This window comes from Passer domesticus, chromosome 1 (assembly GCF_036417665.1).
Source record: "Passer domesticus isolate bPasDom1 chromosome 1, bPasDom1.hap1, whole genome shotgun sequence".
NCBI classification, from domain to species: Eukaryota; Metazoa; Chordata; class Aves; order Passeriformes; family Passeridae; genus Passer; species Passer domesticus.
The window spans coordinates 23,837,490-23,855,616 of record NC_087474.1 but is presented as its reverse complement, the minus strand read 5'-3'; the positions used below and the strand labels follow the sequence as shown (position 1 = coordinate 23,855,616).

The 18,127-nt window shown below is 41.6% G+C and overlaps 1 protein-coding gene across 2 annotated transcripts; it reads left to right on the top strand.

The window, feature by feature from the left end:
* Positions 1-1,225: 1,225 nt before the first annotated feature.
* Positions 1,226-12,237, top strand: PDK4 (pyruvate dehydrogenase kinase 4). 2 transcript variants are annotated; one of them, XM_064410612.1, is made up of 11 exons: positions 1,226-1,301; positions 3,181-3,322; positions 4,373-4,444; positions 5,004-5,188; positions 5,612-5,701; positions 6,236-6,313; positions 6,911-6,987; positions 7,507-7,605; positions 7,901-8,011; positions 8,701-8,814; positions 9,718-12,237. In XM_064410612.1, the coding sequence occupies exons 1-11, from the start codon at positions 1,241-1,243 to the stop codon at positions 9,859-9,861; spliced, it is 1,173 nt and encodes a 390-aa protein (XP_064266682.1). In that variant the 5' UTR covers positions 1,226-1,240; the 3' UTR covers positions 9,862-12,237. The 2 variants fall into 2 exon arrangements, with proteins under 2 accessions (XP_064266682.1, XP_064266671.1); XM_064410601.1 differs by lacking the exon at positions 1,226-1,301 and adding an exon at positions 2,088-2,318.
* The last annotated feature ends 5,890 nt before the right edge of the window (positions 12,238-18,127 follow it).

The window sequence follows — 18,127 nt, the reverse complement described above, 5'->3', positions numbered from 1 at the left end:
TCTGAGTAAAAAAACCCTCAGTTTTTGTGCTGCTGATGTGTAAAATTCTTGTAGAAGTTTGTTTTGATTTGAAAAACACCCAGGTTTTGAGTTACTGGAGCCTTGTTCTTTTAACAAATGGGGAAGGCAACACGCTTCCTGTATTTCCTGCAACTACAATTTTACCTTTGTTCACAGCTAAATTGAGTATGCAAGATATTTGTTCATACTTTACTGCATATAACTACTAGGAAACCAATAAGAAAACAAGTTGCTGTAAAGAAAATTAATGCAAACAACAAAAATTGTCATTAGTAGACCATTTCCCTATTCAGACTGCTCACAAAGAATATTCCAGTTACTTATATTAAGCAGGCTCAGCACACCAACAGATTAAATAAAGCATCTCATAGGAATAGAAATAATGACTTTATAAACTGCAATAACTGCCTACTGCAGAGAACTTCCTGACCCAGATTTTATTGCGAAGAGTTAATTGTGAGGTTCTTGCTTGTCATTCATTAGTGGCTTAAGGAAGAAAGTGGAACTAAACAAAACCATCCTGCATGTTTCATGGTTTAAACAAATTTGTATGATATTTTCATTTCTGTGACTCATCTGCAACTTGCAGTCAAACCAAGTTTAAACAGTCAAAAGCAAATTTCAAATTCTTAAATTTTTAACTTCTATAAAGGACAGGAAAAAGCAAAGTCATTACATTTGCTGCTATTTGATGTCTAAATTTTGCTTCATTTCACATTTCATATGCCAACATTCAATCACTGTGGTAAACCAGAATTTATCTCATGGAAAAATAACAGAATAACTCTCCCAATAAAATAATAAAACAGGGAGCAATAAAATAATAAAACATAAAGTACAGCGGGAGTAGAACCATAAGTAGGGATAACAGATATACTAGGAAGACAAAAATGAGATAAAGTTTAAAAAACAGTCTAATGACAAGCTAAAGTATTTTCCTCTATTAAACTACGTGCATAGCTTTCTTGTGAGGAATTTGATCTTCCTTCCCTTGCAACAGAGCTTACATGTTTGTGTGTGTAAATATATGCATATAAAATTGGACTGGAGAGTTGTGCGGAAATATTAGGGCACAACTATTTTGTATTATTTTACTGCCACATGCTCCTGCTGTTACAGACCAAGTTTTCAGATGTCAGAAAGCCCTCCACTGACATCAATTCCATTTTTCAATGCCTTATGCAAACCCTGCCCTGGACTGAAGTGAAGTGGACTGGGCATGTTGGGAAAAGGCCAGGCAGCACTGGAGATCCAAGCTCCTTCCCCAGCAAAGAGGAAAGGTGAGGGGGCTTTTCCCAGCTCGACTGTGACCCTGGGAGATGAGCCGTCCCTGAGAGCTCTGTGTCAGCCCCTTCTTAGGTCAGCTCTAGCGACAGTAAATACAGGCCACATGCTGATCTGGGGCCAGTGCGTCACCAGCACAGCTGTCCTCGGGTATTTGGCCACTATTAACCAGGTCACAGCCATGACCTACATGTCGTCAGCCCGCGGCTGGGACCTGATTTTGCTCCCTTTGCCTTCCACGCAGTCGGCCGGGCTGTGCGCCGGCCCTGGAGCTACCCCGTCAGCGCCAGCACTGCCAGCACCCCCGTATGAATGCAAACACAACCGCCCCGGGCACCATCGCACCCTCAGGCCGGGCCATGGCACCGTGCACCGCTTCCCCCGAGCCCCGGCGCCCACTGGGTGCCTGTACACAGCCCGCACAGGGCCGGAGCCTCCGCAGCCCGTGAGGGGCGGCGGCGGCGGCAGCAGCAGCAGCAGCCGCCCTGCCGGCCTCGCCCGGCCCGGGCCCCGTGCACAAGGTCACCGCAGGAGGCGCAGCAGCAGCAGCCGCCGCCACTCCGTGTGCCCGTGCCCTGGCCCTGGCCCGGGCTGTGCCCTGGCCCCGGGGCTGCCCCCCGGCTGCCCCCCGTGCCGCTGGCGCGGTGCCCGCCGGGCCGGGACGGGCACGGGGAACGCCGCCAGCGCTGTCACGAGGGGCCGGGGGGCGCGGCCTGGCGGAGCACCGCCCCGCTGCGATTGTAAATAGAGGCGCCACGTGAGGCCGCCCGCCACAGGCGAGGGGACGGTGACAGCCCCGGAGCCCGCGGAGCACTCGCTCTCTCAGCGATCGCTTACCTGCCGCGCACCCGCCGGCCCGGCAGCGATGAAGGCCGCCCGGATCGCCCTCCGCAAAGCCGCCCCGCTGGCAGGGGCCAGCGCCGGCAGCAGCAGCAGCCGGCTGCCACAGGAGGTGGAGCAGTTTTCCCGCTTCTCCCCCTCCCCGCTCTCCATCAAGCAGTTGTTGGACTTCGGTGAGAGTCGGGAGGAGCGGGGGGAGGTCAGGGCTGCGGGGCTCGGAGGCTCGTTTCCCCATGGAGGAGCGAGCCCGGGGGCTGCCGCGGGGGGTGCGGGAGCGGCGCTGTGCGGGACGGGGAGGCGGCGATGCCCGCCGCAGGGGCCGCGCTCAGCCAGCGCTGAAGCCACTGCCGCCCCCCGGCTCGGCTGCCCAGCGCCAGAATGGAGGAGCAGAACGGGCCCGCCGGGTATTCCCAGCCCCGCTGGGAACCTTCCGGCCCCGAGGTGCTGGCGGTGGCAGGGAGGTCGTGTCGGGCGGGCACCCCCGGCCGCAGTTACCCGCCGGCCCGGTGCCAGGGGCCGGAGACCTGTGGGTGCCGCCACCAGAGCTGAAGATGCGCTACAACAGCGCTGCTTCGGCCGTGTTGGTAGGGTGCGGGCGCTGCGGGACGTGGGCTGCGGGGCGCGTTCGTGCTCCGCGCGCTCGGAGGCGGGAGGAGCCAGCGGGAACGCGCAGTTCCCAGATCCCGTTATCGCTCGGGCAGCTCTGGCGGCTGTGCGCACTTGATACTGCCAGACGTCACCCCGAACAACCTCCTGTTTACAGAGGCCGGAGTGCTTCTGAGGGGATTGCAGTTAAGCCTCCTGGCTAAATGGGATCTGTACAAATATTCCGTCCAGGAACACGCTGTGTCTTACTGTCTTGTAAACAGCGTTCTGCGTAAACATGTAACACCTAACACTTAGGTGAGCTGGCCAGCAAAAGCCTCACGATTGTGGAAAAACAGAGAAATTCCTGAAATTTATGGGAAGTCAGCAATCTGTATTTGCATCTTGAAACTTCCTCAAACAAAAACTGTCTTTTGGATTTATTCATAGGCTCAACTAATGGATGTGAGAGAACTTCTTTTGCATTTTTGCGACAAGAACTTCCTGTGAGGTTTGCAAATATCTTGAAAGAAATTGATCTTCTTCCTGATAAATTACTAGGCACTCCATCAGTACAATTAGTAAAAAGCTGGTAAGTATGAACTGCTTGAATTCAGCATGCAAAGTTACACAGCTTTGAGAACTTTGTTGTTACAGACTTTTTGAATAGTAACAAAGTATAACAAGTATAAACAAAGTAGACAAGTATAACAAAGTGTAACAAGTAGATATGCAGTTCCTTCATCAAATCTGAGTTGCAAGCTGTTACGCACTGTCCTTTTCTAGCATACTAAAATTAAATTGAAAATCAATATGATTATATTGCTGTCTTTAAATAGGTGGGGGGGGGTGGGGAGTTAACAGTTTGAAACAGGTAATAGAGAAGGGAGAAAAGAAAACGTGTTCTGTTCCCACACAGCATTACAGACTCTGAGAGCCACGCAAAATGGGAAAGCAGGCTATGCACTTGTTTTGATCTCTCACTGATGAAGTTACTAACAGAGCTTCTATTCCAAAGTATATTGTCTTGACCTGTGCAGCAAGTGTTTGAAATTCAATTAACATAATCTCTGCAGTTGACACAGTGGTTGAATCTGATTTAACCTTGCTTACTGGCCCAGTTTCAGCATTTGTCAGGATGGCTGACATAAAGAGCAGAAGTATTAAGAGTCAGATCTAGAAACTCTTCTTAATATAGCAAACTGTTGTGCCTGTGCTGTATGCGTCAAGGCTGTCAGATGTTAGTGCAAGCGGCTCAGCTACTTTGCTTCTGCCAAAGCTGATCAGATTTGGAAAAATGTTCCTTAAGTGACTTCCTGATTGGCATTGTCATTTGGATCTTCTTTTGAAATACATCTCTTCTAAAGAATTATAAGGGGATCCCACATACCTTAAGTGAGGGCTTAGATTCCTCTCTGGTGGCAGGCACAAGAAAAGACTTAAAACTTCTGGAGTTCAGGCACTCAAGAAGTGTCCATCTGTCATTCCATTGTTGGTTGTAACTTGGATATTTCAAAGATACTTAAAACCCCTAGATGTCTTGTTAGGACTAATGATGTGCACAAGACAAAGTATTTTTGATATTGCTAGAATAATAAAAATCAAATTGATAGCATATATTTCTTGTCTTCTTTTTCAACAGGTACATCCAAAGCCTAAGGGAGTTGATTGAATTCCATCAGAAAAGCCCAGATGACCAAAAAGTCTTATCTGAGTATGTTTTTCTTTGAACTTTTTAGTTCACCTTGTACTTTTCACAGTATAGTCACGTTAGACTGACAGCCATGATGAGCTGAATTTGATAATCTAGCTGAACATAGAACAAGCTGGTCGAAACCTCTGACCAAATTTAGCAGTATTGCAAATAAGTATGACCTGTCACAGCCTAATTTCAAAGTCATATTGCTCCTTGAACAGTCATGACAGAGAAACACAAAAAAAAAATAAATCTGTGCAGTCCTATCTCTGCTTTTTTCCAAGATGTAATCTTGGGATCTTTTTCCTTTCCTTCCATTTTCTTCTGCGCAAATAAATGAGTAAACAGGTGGTGAACTTGATATGGTTCATTATACCTTTTGTTTTAAAAATGTCAAATACTGCTGTGTTAGGTCAATGAGGAATTACTTTTAAAAGAGTTAAAAAATACTGTATTTTAGTAAGGCTGTTAAGCACTTATCTGTGCTGGTGCTAGGTTAAATAATTACATTATACAAATCTTGCTTCTGTGTCGTCTGAGAATAATGTTCTAAAAAGATTTTTTTTTTTAAACCTAGCTTTATAGATACTCTAATTAGAGTCCGAAACAGACATCATGATGTGGTTCCTACAATGGCACAAGGAGTAATTGAATACAAAGACACTTTTAAAGTAGATCCTGTCACCAATCAAAACATCCAGTATTTTTTGGATCGTTTTTACATGAGCCGTATTTCCACCCGAATGCTAATGAACCAACACAGTAAGTAGAAATTTTTACCTGAGGAAAAACTTCAATCTAATTAGTAGCATGTTAATGTAAACACTTCTTAAAACTGCTGGAGAACTATTTTACCTAATTTTGTGTGACACTGAAAAATTAGAAACTGAATCTATCACTTAAAGTAATGGGAAAACTTTAAGTGATAGACTACAAAACAATTGAAATAACTCTTTTGTGGAATATGTAGGGATATCATTCTTTATGTCTGGAAAGCCTTTAGATGTGAGCTATAGAAAAGCCAACATAGTTTGCTGACAGTAGATAGCATTTTAACTCAAGGCATAAACATTCAGTATTTTATGTAATTATATGTTGTCATCACACTGCATTAGTCTCAGTTTTGGGGCTTTTTTATAAAACAGTATTTGGGATTAAATGTTTTGTTGTTCTCATGTCAAACAGCTCTTCTATTTGATGATAAATCTGGCTCGGGGCACCCACGGCACATTGGAAGTATTGATCCTTGCTGTGATGTTGTCGAAGTAGTGAATGGTGCGTATTCTCAGAGCTTTAACATTTCTCTTCCTGATCAGTATCTATATCTGATTGCAAGCAGTTTGGGTAACCAGCTTCAGTTGTAGAGGATGCTGACTGGCTTTAATTGAAATAGCTGAAAGCAGTCTTATCAAGGCATGAGCTTTTAGAGGACAGAATTTAAAATACAAAGTAGCAGTAAAAAACCATGTTGGAGTAAGTCCTAGCAAGTGGCAGATGAGGAAGGAGTTGAAGTTGTCTGAGGTGTTGAGATTGGTTTTACCTACTGGTAGATAGCAGATGCATCAGTTCCATACAATTATCAAAAGGTACAAAGACTTGCTCATGCTTCTGTAATTGCCCATTGTTCTCAATTTTTAGTGCACACAGTGGATGCAATATTATCATTCTCTTGTGACATAATCCAGTCTTAGACTGTCAAACACCTTACCAGCTAAGGCAGTTAAAAGCTGTATTCTGCCATGCATTAGAATGAATTTTTACATTGTTTGATGTTATACTTTATATAATTTATTAAAATAATTATTTCAGATGCTTATGAAAGTGCCAAGCTGTTGTGTGACCAGTATTACTTGACATCTCCTGAACTGAAACTTACTCAAGTGAATGGTAAGATAAGAGCCTATCAGTAGCCAAAACTGCTTCTTCTACAGAGTCAAAAGTCTCTCAATTCTGTAACCTTAGTGAACATACCAGTTGATCTGGCTTGGGCTAGTTCCTCTTAATTTTCTATTATAGGCACCTCATTTAACTTCCCATGTTAGAACTCAAATGCTGATGTATCTTAAATACCACATTTTTGAGGTACCATTTATTTATTTGAGAAAAGTCAGACAAACCTGTACCTAAGGTAGTATGAGAAGTTGCTACAGAGGGCCTCCATATCTGGAGTGAGGAACTGGGGATGCTGACTGAAATGCTGGATCCGGTCTGAGATATCTGCTTAATGTTTGAAATCCTTTATTTATAAGTGGGGAATAAATACTTGATTTTTTAATTTGTTTATTTGAAAAGAAACTTATTAAGCAAGTGGCAATTGTAATCTAAACACTGTAATGAATGCATAAAGCTGTTTCCCAATTTTGGAAGGGGGAAAACAAAAAATGAAACTATTTATTTGCAACTTGCTCATTGTAAAATTTGGATACCATATAGAAAAATGTCATCACCCTTTTGAGTGTTTTTTTTTTTTTTCCTTTCTTCTAGGAAAAGCTCCAGGAGAGCCAATTAGCATTGTATATGTTCCATCTCACCTTTTTCACATGCTTTTTGAGCTCTTTAAGGTATGTTAGTATAAGAGAATGAAGTGGGATGTGGGATTGTGGTCACCAGTAGCCTTCTGCTTTTAGAGATTGCATCTGCAGGTTTGCCTTCCTGTCTTTTCTGTGGAGTGGACCATGTATTTAAGGAGTAGTGAGTGCAGCTGAACTTCAGTGCTGCCAACATTACATAAAGAAATTTGGCAACCTTTAGCAACTGCTGAACTTTGCTCTTCTCCAGAAACCTGTTGACTTTAAGGGAGTTATTTAATTTACAGTGCCTGAGTTAATGTTGGGCAAGAATGTTGTAGTCTTTCACTCAGAAGAGTCTTGGCTATGCTTAGATGATTTTAAATTGTGAGACCTCCTCTCACACCTTAAATGATGATAAATCTGCTCCCATTATGCCAAAATGCTAAGTGTGTCTCTTGGAAACCAGGCACTGATAGGAGTAGAGGATAATTTTGCCTCTGTGTAGAAGGGATATGGTTTGAAGTGCATGGATTCAACAACCTCTGATCACAGTAACCTTCTTTTCCATAGAATTCAATGAGAGCAACTGTTGAATTCCAAGAAAACAGTCCTACTCTTTCTCCGGTTGAAGTGACAGTTGTTCTAGGGAAAGAAGACCTGGCAATCAAGGTATTTTGCTGGCCTACTACAATGAACCTACTGTAATGTTTTTATGTTATTTTACATGCATAGCTGGTTCTATAAAAGATCTGTCCTCTGAGAATAGGTTGAAGACACTATGCATGAGCACAAGAGCATTCTTTTGATGATATGAGCCTCCATGTTCACAATTATCTAGTCAAAAAATAATGTGCTGCAAAACAAATGTTTGCATTTATGACTGTTGGAAAGGTGTGTTCAAATAACTATTTAAATACCATTCTTAGTGCATGCTTGTTACTAACTTTGTTCTCTCTTAAATCAGATTGCAGACCGAGGGGGTGGTGTTCCAGTGAGGAAGATTGAGCGGCTGTTTAGCTACATGTATTCCACTGCACCGAGGCCAAATGTGGATGATGCTCGAAATACCCCTCTTGTAAGATACTTTCAATGCTCATGTTGCAATTAGGTTGTTGTAAGTGTTGGTGGGTTAATAATGAAGCACTGTGTCCATCCTGCTGTTTTGTGGGGTATTCAAAGATTTACTGTGCCCCATAAGTATGAATTTACACTTTCTGAAACAGAATTTTAGTATTTAGCTAGTGGACAAAAATATGCTTTTAAAGGCATAAAGAAACAACCTGAATATAACCCCCTCATTATTTTGTTCCTGCATTCCAATGACACTAATTTACTTTGTCTTCACTCTCCATTCAGTCCTCAAACTTACTGTAGATCATGCGGTCTTTCTGGAGGCAAGCACAGCTGGATCAGTCTTTTAGATTATGTTTGTCTCCCAATAGAAAGCTTCTTTTATTGATCAAGCGGTACTAGCAATTACAAGGGAGGGAAAAAATACTGAAAGTTAACATGCAAGAGTGGGACATATATATAGACCCTCCTTCTTCCATAGAGAGTTTTTTCCTTGTGACTTTGGGTTTTTAACCGTCAGCTTCAGCATTCTTTATGAAACTGATTAGAGATTTATGTTTTCTTCTAAGAGAAGAGGAAATTCAAAGGGTATTTTAACAGCTTAAAAATCTCCAAAGATTTTCCAGCTGTTTAACTTGAAGCCATTAGAGCTAGTAAAAAAATAATTAATTTTATATTGTACTTTATTTTTAGGCTGGCTTTGGGTATGGCTTGCCAATTTCTCGTCTGTATGCTAAGTACTTTCAAGGAGATCTAAATCTTTATTCCATATGTGGTTATGGAACAGATGCTATCATCTACTTGAAGGTATGTATTTAAATTTAGCTAAATAAAAGATTACTGCCATTAATGCAGTGGGATAAGTACTTGTTACCATTTTAAGGTAAACAGATTCTCTGCTCATGAGTAGCTCTTGTTTTTTCTGGAGAAATGACAGATTTAATAACTGGTTCTTAACTGGTATCAAAAAAGTCACTTGGCTTTAACTAGTCTACTTGAACAACTACTAGTGAGAACCCTGTTGGTTTTCAGATTGTGTTAAGGTGTTACCTATTTGTTCATGTAATACTAAGTACTTGAAGAGAGTGAAGTAAAGGTGTGAGCAACAGATCAGATTTGTTTACTCTGAAAACCAGAAAGTCTGTATAAACTAAATCCTTAATGAGTCAAGGTGCTACCAGTAATTTTGAATACTGGGCATATAACTTGCACTGCTGTTTCTATAAGAAACCTGCCAGCAACACTACATGTTCTTCTCTATTTTCTGTGCCTGATCATGGGAGAAACTTCCTTTGAATTCCCCTTGCTAATCTGAAAACACTGAAGAACAATCAGAGCAGAAGTAGGAAAGGAAGAGACAGTTCAGCTATGTATTTGTAACACTTCTATTGAAAAATTTTCACTGGAATTTTGCAGATCAAAGTCCTTTTCCATGCATTCCTGGACTATCTTGAAAACATGTTAGAGGCTACTGCTTAAGGCCTATGAAAAATGCATAAATGGAGTGAGATGTTACTGCAGTTGTCCTACCAAATTACCCGAATCAGTCATAGATGCTGAAGCACATAAACTACAACATCTATAGTGGAAACATTTGTGTAAATAACTTTGTTTTCTAGTGTCACTGGCTTAACACTTCAGGCATGCTGAATGAATTTTTGATAAGTGACATTATTGAGAGGTATTAACCTGTTACTTCTTGACTTTTAGGCCTTATCAACAGAATCAATAGAAAAACTCCCAGTTTTTAACAAATCAGCTTCCAAGCATTACCAGGCTACCTCAGAGGCAGATGACTGGTGTGTCCCAAGTAAAGACCCAAAGAATATGGCTAAGCAGAGTGCAGCTTCCTGAAGAGAAGTGGATATTGAGACATCCCAGGGGATCAAGCTGGCTTCAAGAGCACCATTTGGAAGTATTCATCTACCTTCAAACAAGCAAGTTTCAGGACTAGCAGAAGAAAAAGAAGAGTATCATAAACCTAGTATGCACTGAATCTGAAACCTTGCTGTGGACTTCAGGATGAGAAAAATAGGAGCACATATGTCTTTAAAGAAGAGCTATATATAGAGAAAAATCAAGCTATTTTTTTACTATGATCAAAGACTTGTGGTAGGGGTGTGCAATTTTAAAATCCTGTTTAATGCTTGAATTCTTAATACTGACTGATAAACGAGTTATGCTGATGCATATTTTTCTGTTAGAATAGTTATCAGCAGTTTATCTTATTACAGAACTCCTCAGGTAGATAGATAGCATCCATACTTTAAAGTTGTATTTATAACGTTTGGAAAAGATCCACTTAACATGGCAGTCTTGTAGCAAGATACAAACAGCATTCAAGTACAGCCTGACTGGAAGAGAAACCCTGGAAGGTAGAGAGAAAGTGTTTGCCATATATAAGGCAGTCCCATTTTGAAAAAAAAAAAAAAAGCTATTCCAGGAATAATTCTTAAGTGATCTTCATATTAAGTGATGCCTTGCTCTGTGAGTCACACTGCTAGATATTTTATGTTAAACTGTTCATGGAAAATCAGCCAAGTAGGGCTTCTATGCATAAGGTAATGAAGAAAATCAGGATATTTTTAAGAGCTACTGGAAGGAAATGGAAAGCTACTTGGTTGTAACGGCTCTCACATTAGGGTACATCTGGCCTATGTCCCTGTATTCTGTGTGCCAAGTCAGTTAGAATTTTCCAAGAACTGAAGTCAGACATTGCAAGTTGAACAGAAAGGTTTCGGTGACATGTATTGTGTAAGCATGTTGTGAAGAATAGCTTGTTTAAAACACAGTCTTGTTGTTTGTTTCTGTTGTGCTGTTAGATTAGTGGCTCAATACACTAAACCAAAATCTGCCAATTGTCTTTTTCAAATTTGTATTGGACCATGTCAGCCCAAAGATGTACAAAGGGAATCTATACCCTGAAAGCTGTGGCTGAGCACTGAAGGTCTGTAGGAAAGGTTTTCAGGAGTGGTGTTGGAAATGTAAAAATTTATTTTAAGAACTGTTCATTGCAATGGAAAGGGCTTAAGAAATGTTTCAAAATGTAAACAGCACTGAAAACTACAGGAAAGCTTTTATGAAGAGCAAAATAGGGGGAATTCCCACAGGAAAAGTGCCAGTGACAGAGAGTTGATCAGAAAATGTTCCATTCTCAGTAAGCTTCTTTGTTGCCCATCTTCTTTGTGTGTTTTCACTTTTGTAAGCAAGGTAAACTTTAACAGATACTAAGCTATTGTATGCTGCCAAGCTGGCCAGTCAAAAGTTCATCAGGGCTGTAGAATACTACTTGAATTTTTTTTAAAACTAATTATCATATTATTTTCTGGTTTTGTGATCCTTTGCAAAAAGTTACAAATACAGTAAAACATCCTGCTCAGTATGACAGTTTTCTATTACAGATTTCTATTTGTTGGGCAGAAAATGACTCCATATTCCACTGTGAATCTAAAATGGTTTTTAATAGGAAACTACCTTTGCATTCTTGAAGTCCTGTTGAGATATATTTCTCATTGAAAAAAAAAATATTTTGGTATGCCTCATTTATTTTAAAAACTACTTTTAGGTGTATTAATGATAACTGCTGAGCGTGGTGATCTTAGTACTGCATCTAGGCTGTTTTTATTCTGGTGAATAAGCTGCAGTCACCAAAAGTCACCAGATCATGCATCTGAGCTCAGCTCAGTGAATGCTATGGCTAATAAAAAGGAAATACCTTTGTCTGGAATATAGAGGTGTAAAAAAAGCTGCTTTCACTGTCATAAAGTAACTGAGTATTTGTTGATTTTTTTTTTTTAATGGAATACAAGGTTACAAACACATACCAAAATAGTCATTGTTGTCAAGTACACACAATTTATACCTTTCTGTCTGCATCCAGGAGTGCTTGAACCTGAGTTATGATCTGGTGATACATTTGTAATACAGCTGCAGCTGCTTCAGTTAGTAATTTCTGTTTCAAAGCAGCTGAGGCACATATGTGCTGCAAAAATGTTTGTGGTGCTGCTTGCAGAGCAAAGCTGTGGAACATTCATGATGCAGGCAGAGGTTGTGAAGCACTTAAGGAACACACATGAAATCTGTGTAGTATCTAGGCTACCTACCTAGATAATACAGCACCTTTTCCAGAATTCACTGACTTTTTATTCTGAAAGCAGAGCTGTAGTTTCAAGTCTTTTACTTGGATGTAGATGTTGAAATAGTTTTATAATAAAATGTTTTAAATGCTTATCTGTGTCTTTGTTTTTTAAGAAATGTGATGCGAGCAAGGACTTTTTATTTTAAGTCTTATGAAATGGAGTTGAGAAAAACAACACTCATATCATGTCAGGTACGGCAGTGGGGAGAAACACTGGAAGAATGATCTGCTTATGCTTCATGTTGCATTGGTTGAGAGGTTACACAGTACCTAAAATGAGTGCATCACCTTACCCATCTCCTTACTCTTTTTAATTAGGAGGGTATTCATTTTGACATGAGAATTGGGAATGTTCCATCAGTGTGTGTTCTATGCTCTGAAGTTATTGTCTTTTGTTCAGTTTTTAAAGAGTATGAAAATTGACTAAGAAAAAAAAAGACATCTGTCACTGGGTTTATATCTAAAAGAAAAGTTTTCCCACAGAGGAAAGGGATGGCTGTCTTTCAGCTCTGAAGCAATGGGACAGCTGGCTTTTTGTAGCTGGTGTGTAAGAAAATGGCAGTGATCAGATGGTGTCATGACCCAAAGGTCCTGTACAACTGGTGCTTTAACGGACTTGTGTTGGCCTGGGGCCATCTTGCATCTCCCTTAATTTTAAGAAGACAGAGTAACTGTAAAAATATATGTAGATACTTTACCCGAAAAAGTAGAGATGAAAACCAGCCTGACTCCAGGTGTCTGACAGCAAGTCTAAAAGTGACAGCCTGAGTTTACCCTCCTTAGCAAGGGTTTCACCTTCTTAAGAGTTTTGACTTGTAATGCCAGGGAAGCAGATTACATGGCATCCTGTTTTTGCATTTTGCAATTACAGAAATGTACCACTCTGACATATACCAGTATGCCAGGTGTGTTGGGACAAACAACCCCAAACTAAAATACACCAGGGACTTCAGTAAACTACTACAGCAAACAAAAGGAAACCAACAACAAAAACACCCATGTCGCTACAGGATACAAGACAACACGACGCAGACACGCTGCTGCTCTCAGGCAGGGAAAAGAGAGCGTTTATTTTCTGACTCCTACATTTATAGATTTCCAAAGGTGACAGAGGATTAGAAGGTGAAAGTGCCACCTCTCCAGGGACACTGGACAAACCAACAGTCCATCAAATTTCTCCTCCTCCATAAAAGAATGCAAACAATAAGTTGTTTACAGAAAAATGTGTGAGAAAGTTTCATACAAGAATGCAAACATCAGAAGGCTTTAGAAAATCTTAAAAATCAGGGCGACACACCCATTGTGTTTTCCCATAATTTTTACCGTGCTGCAGCCTTTACAGACAGGACTTGCATATTTCCTGTCAGGTTTTTCGAAGCAGAAATACACATACATGCATTCTATACCTTGCCTATGGCAGGCTTGGGAGCAGAGATGCCCAAGTGCAGCAGGATGGACCCAAGCTGCTGTCTGTGCACCTCCCTGTGGAGCACATGGCCCCAGCAGAGCCAGGACTCTCTGCAGCACACTGTGCACAGACCACGAGTCCCAGCCAAGCTCCTGCAGCCTAGAAGGCAACAGGTGGGTTTTTTTCCTTCTCCTGCACAAGCCCAGTGGGTAGGAGGCCATGCACCAGCTCTTGGTCACCATGTGGGGCTGGCTTGTTGCTGGCATGTCAGGGGGGCTACTGACATCAGCACATTTACCCATGGCTGGAGAGTGTTCTGGTTTCACAGGAGATAAGCAGGTGTTGCACTTTCGCCCTTTGCTCTCTGATTGGGACCTTACCCAGCCAGGTTCCTGATGTCAACAGAAACCACGCCAAAGCACCCTGTGTTTTCTCTTCCAGATCATTAGCTAAAAAGTGTACACTGATTACTGGTTAGTGTTACTGGTGCCTTGGGCACATATCCAGATTAATCTCCCTGGAGCCTTGATACACAGTTGTTCATTATTATCATTTCCCTATCACTTAACCAAGTTTTTTAATCCGCCAGACTTTGCCCTTTACATGCAATAATGTCCTTCCCAAAGAATTATTACAAAACAAGCTTTGCTACCTTTGATGAGAAACACTACTGGACTGGAAAACTAGTTGGGTTTTTCCCCTCCTTATGGCAGCAATGATGAATTTAGAGGATCAGGTAAAACACCAAAGAACTTTCTGCCCTTAAGTTCTTTAGCCATTTTGGCAAACAGGAGGTACAACGTGGCAGTTTAGGATCCCTCAGCTCAGCTAATTTTTGGGGGTGGGGAAGGTGAAAAATAAGGGGCACACTTCTGCATTAACATCATTGGGTTTGTAGTTCCCAAGAACTGACAACACAGTTTTAAATGCCTATGTCCTGACCCCAAATTACAGGCCCTAAGGTGACTTTGCACATCTGTGCTGCTGTACACATTCAGACAGAATGACTGACTCAGGGACCTGGCTAGGTGCTGCTACTCCTCACAGTCAGCAAGGAGAAAGGACCTGTTGGTAGGCAGCTTCAGTCAGCCCTGCTTCTCTCCACTCACCTCACAGGGAAGAAAGGGCAGAAATACCCACAGGCAGTCTTAATTCTTCCTCTCAATCTCAAATGTTGGGTGTCAAAGCAAGTAACACAGTCCTGGGTCTTTCAATATCCTGAGGGCTCTTCATAATGTAAGATTTTTATATAAACAGGAAAATACGTATGGGAGGTATGTATGTATATGTATGATCAGGAGCTGCTCCTCATCAGCTCTCCTCAATATTCTTCTGCAGCTATGAAAGAAAATCAAAGCAGAGTGCAACAAATTGGCCCATGTAAATTTCCCTGTGTCACACTTGCTTTGCAGTTCCTAATAGGAAGAGGAAAAAAAGGAAAGCATCTGTCTGATGTCCTGCTGTGTGAGAGGCACAGCCCTGAGGAATGAGTCTCACTGCCTTCCTGGGAGTCATGGCCAATTGAAAATGCAGACATAACTGTGATGCAGGAAACACAGCAAGAGTGACCCCCAATCCCACTATTTTGAGCTGCTGAACATTCTCCTGGAATGTGACAGAGCAGTTCAGAACAGGTATGCTTTGAGTTACATTAATGTTATACAGCCCTGTCTGCAAGGCTTGAATAAGAAAATCAAGGGGGAAAAAAAAAAAAAAAAAGAAGAGACTTGTTTACATTGCTGTTATAGGTTGGGCTTTCTGTACTTTGTCTCATCACTGGACTAGACCTGAAAGCTGAGAACCTTGGCATGGGATTCGGCACAGCAAGTACGACACCTTATCATGGCACTGTGTACATGTCCGTGTGTGTGCTGAGGTGTGAGTTGGATATCTCAGCTGCCTCCCATGACCAGTCTCAGTGTATCCAGAGAACTCCAGAAAGTTCTTCTGAAACAGACATCTACCTCTGGTGCCTGAATAGTGATCCTGTCTCCAGTGGCAGAGTTCAACAGACTGTAATGGAACCCCAGACATGGGGGCATCTCCAGGGACCTGTATTTAGATGGCATCAGCTGTGAGCTGGCTCCCAGCTCATTCAGTTACCTAAAAATAGACACCTGGTCCTACTTGAGGCAGGCTGGAATACTCTCCCTATCTCTCATCTGTCACTCTGGAAGACAGAGGTCTTCCACAAGTCCTTTGTCATGCCTGCTAGTCTCAGGCAAATACCTTGTATGGGCAATCCTGGCTTTCTAAAGTATCAGTGAATATTTATGTTTAGGTAAATGACTCAAGTCCTCTTACTATTTCTGTGTGGTTGTGGGAAATGGAAATACAAAGCTGAAAATTATATTGCTGCTGTGTCATTGCTAGCCAGGGTGGATATATAATGGAAAATCCCAGACAGCATTTATTCTGCAGCAAATGCCAATGGGATCACTGCAGATGAGCTGGCTGCTGGCACAAACTGTGTCAGCCTGGAGCTGCCTCTGTGCATTTGTCATCACTGACATTGCTGATCTGTCTGGGCTTGGGACTGGTCCTAGGGCTACATGATTGCAGGAGACAGCATGAGGCTCATTGCTCTGCACCACACAGGGCAGCAGTGCTGCCAGACAGCTCTGAGACATGTTTACTACTCCTGGGACAACCAAATACCAATTGCTGAGCAGACCTTTTACAGAAACTTAGGAGCTAACTGTAGCTGTTGCTGATTGTTAAATGCCATGAGCATACTGATAAATCAGATGCACTGAAAGCTCTTTTTTGTAGTGTTTATTCCTTAGAGTGGTTTTGTCTTCCTAGCAGCTTTACTGCCCACAAAACTCTGGGTTGATTTTTAACAAATTAACTGGAAAACAGGTTTGAATGCCTGCCAGGGCTGCTTGTGGTCTCCTCCAATCACTGTGGCATGCAGCAGAGTTAGTAACACGCATTGCAGACTATTGGTGACCCAGCGCCACACCCCTACTCGCGAAGGGCATTACAGGTGGAATTCAACCTTCACACAGGGGTGGATCAGACAGTTTGGACCACTCTCAGTGGCTTGTGTCATTGCCTCACAGACCACAGGAAGCTGTTTGCTCAGGCATATAACTATGTTTGTGTTGACACAGAAGCACTTGTTTCTGCTTAGTTAGCGCCTGTTATAAAACATTCTGATCTCACAACTTTCCCTTGCTTCTAATCAGCTTCATCTCAGGTTTTACATAAATACACAATGAAGAAAGCTTCATTTCCAAGCTCTGTCCAGGGACACCTGAAGTTTTCATCTTTCACGTTATTAATGGGGATGTCCAGAAGTCTTCTGCTGTACAAATTCATTCATGTGCTTCTCCTCCATAGCCTTGCCCTCTTTTGCCTGAGTTCCTCCTACTTCTGCTACTTTCTACTCCCCCTACTCCTGACTCTGCAGGCTCTGAGCCTATCTTCTGTAGCCAAAGGATGGGACCAGTCTTTGGGAGACATGTCACACTTCCAAAAGCTTTTGATGATTTTTCAAGGCCACTGGATTGTCAGTTCACTTGAGGAAAAAAAAAAATCAAATTGTAACACCTTCTGCATATTCCCAGACTTCTGCTTTTTGAATGCCAACATCTATGTAAGAACAGCTGAAACAATGGCAGAATTATTCACAGGAGTGCCATAAACTGATGCAGACAGACCTTGGAAATTATATTATAGTACTCAGGGCTTCTTGAAAGAGATGTTACCATCCTTCTCCAATGGATTGTTCTTGCCTTTTCCTTTGCAGCAACATGATATTCCTCACCTCCGAGTATTGATCTTAAGGGAGAGGATGTGTCTTGACTTTAAATCTGAGCTACAGTAGTCAAACAAAGCAGAGGAGAACTGGGGATCCTCCCAATTCTTCCCAGGAATAAACATATCCACTGCCTTAGGAAATGAGAGTTTTGGAGGGAAAAGGTCTACTCATCTCAGGGGGCTATTTCAGAAGAGGGCTAATTTTTTTCATAAGAGCAGAAGAAGATTCCAGCAAAGCTGTTGACAATGAAAGAGTAAAATAAATTATTTTCAGCATTTATTTGAAGTATATTTACACTAGAAAGTTTGGAGATTTTAAATAATGTAAACATTTCTAGGAGAATAACAGTATATTGGTATAAATTACAGTAAACTTTCACTTATGGAAGTATTTTTTTAGTGTAGATTAGTAAAAAAATAATAGAATAATAGACTCAGAAGCAGTTATTCAGTTAATCTTATTTTATAGTATGTGGGTATGGAATACAGAATATAAATGAATCGTTAATGGCTTGTCTATAAGCATGTCTGAGAAATGTAGATCGAATTTGATCGAATTCCCTGCTCTTTTCTGTGATGTTCCTAACATATGCTAACTCTTTTTCAGTCAATAAAAGAGTGTAATATAGTGTGGGATCAACATATTAAACAATATGATTGTAGTAATAGTTCACCTTTAGACTTCACATCGTGTCCACTGAAATCTGTGACAAGCTTCCTGTTGACACCAATAAGTGGTGGATAAAGCCAAAACCATTTGAGTTGCTGATCTGTAGAAGAGAGACACACATACCCCTAGTTGTGTCTAG

Coding starts and splice junctions, on each gene's coding strand:
- PDK4 (XM_064410601.1), top strand. CDS start 2,171: ATGAAGGCCGCCCGGATCGCCCTCCGCAAAGCCGCCCCGCTGGCAGGG. Junction 3,323..4,372: donor GTACAATTAGTAAAAAGCTG/GTAAGTATGAAC, acceptor CTTTTTCAACAG/GTACATCCAAAGCCTAAGGG. Junction 8,012..8,700: donor ATGCTCGAAATACCCCTCTT/GTAAGATACTTT, acceptor CTTTATTTTTAG/GCTGGCTTTGGGTATGGCTT.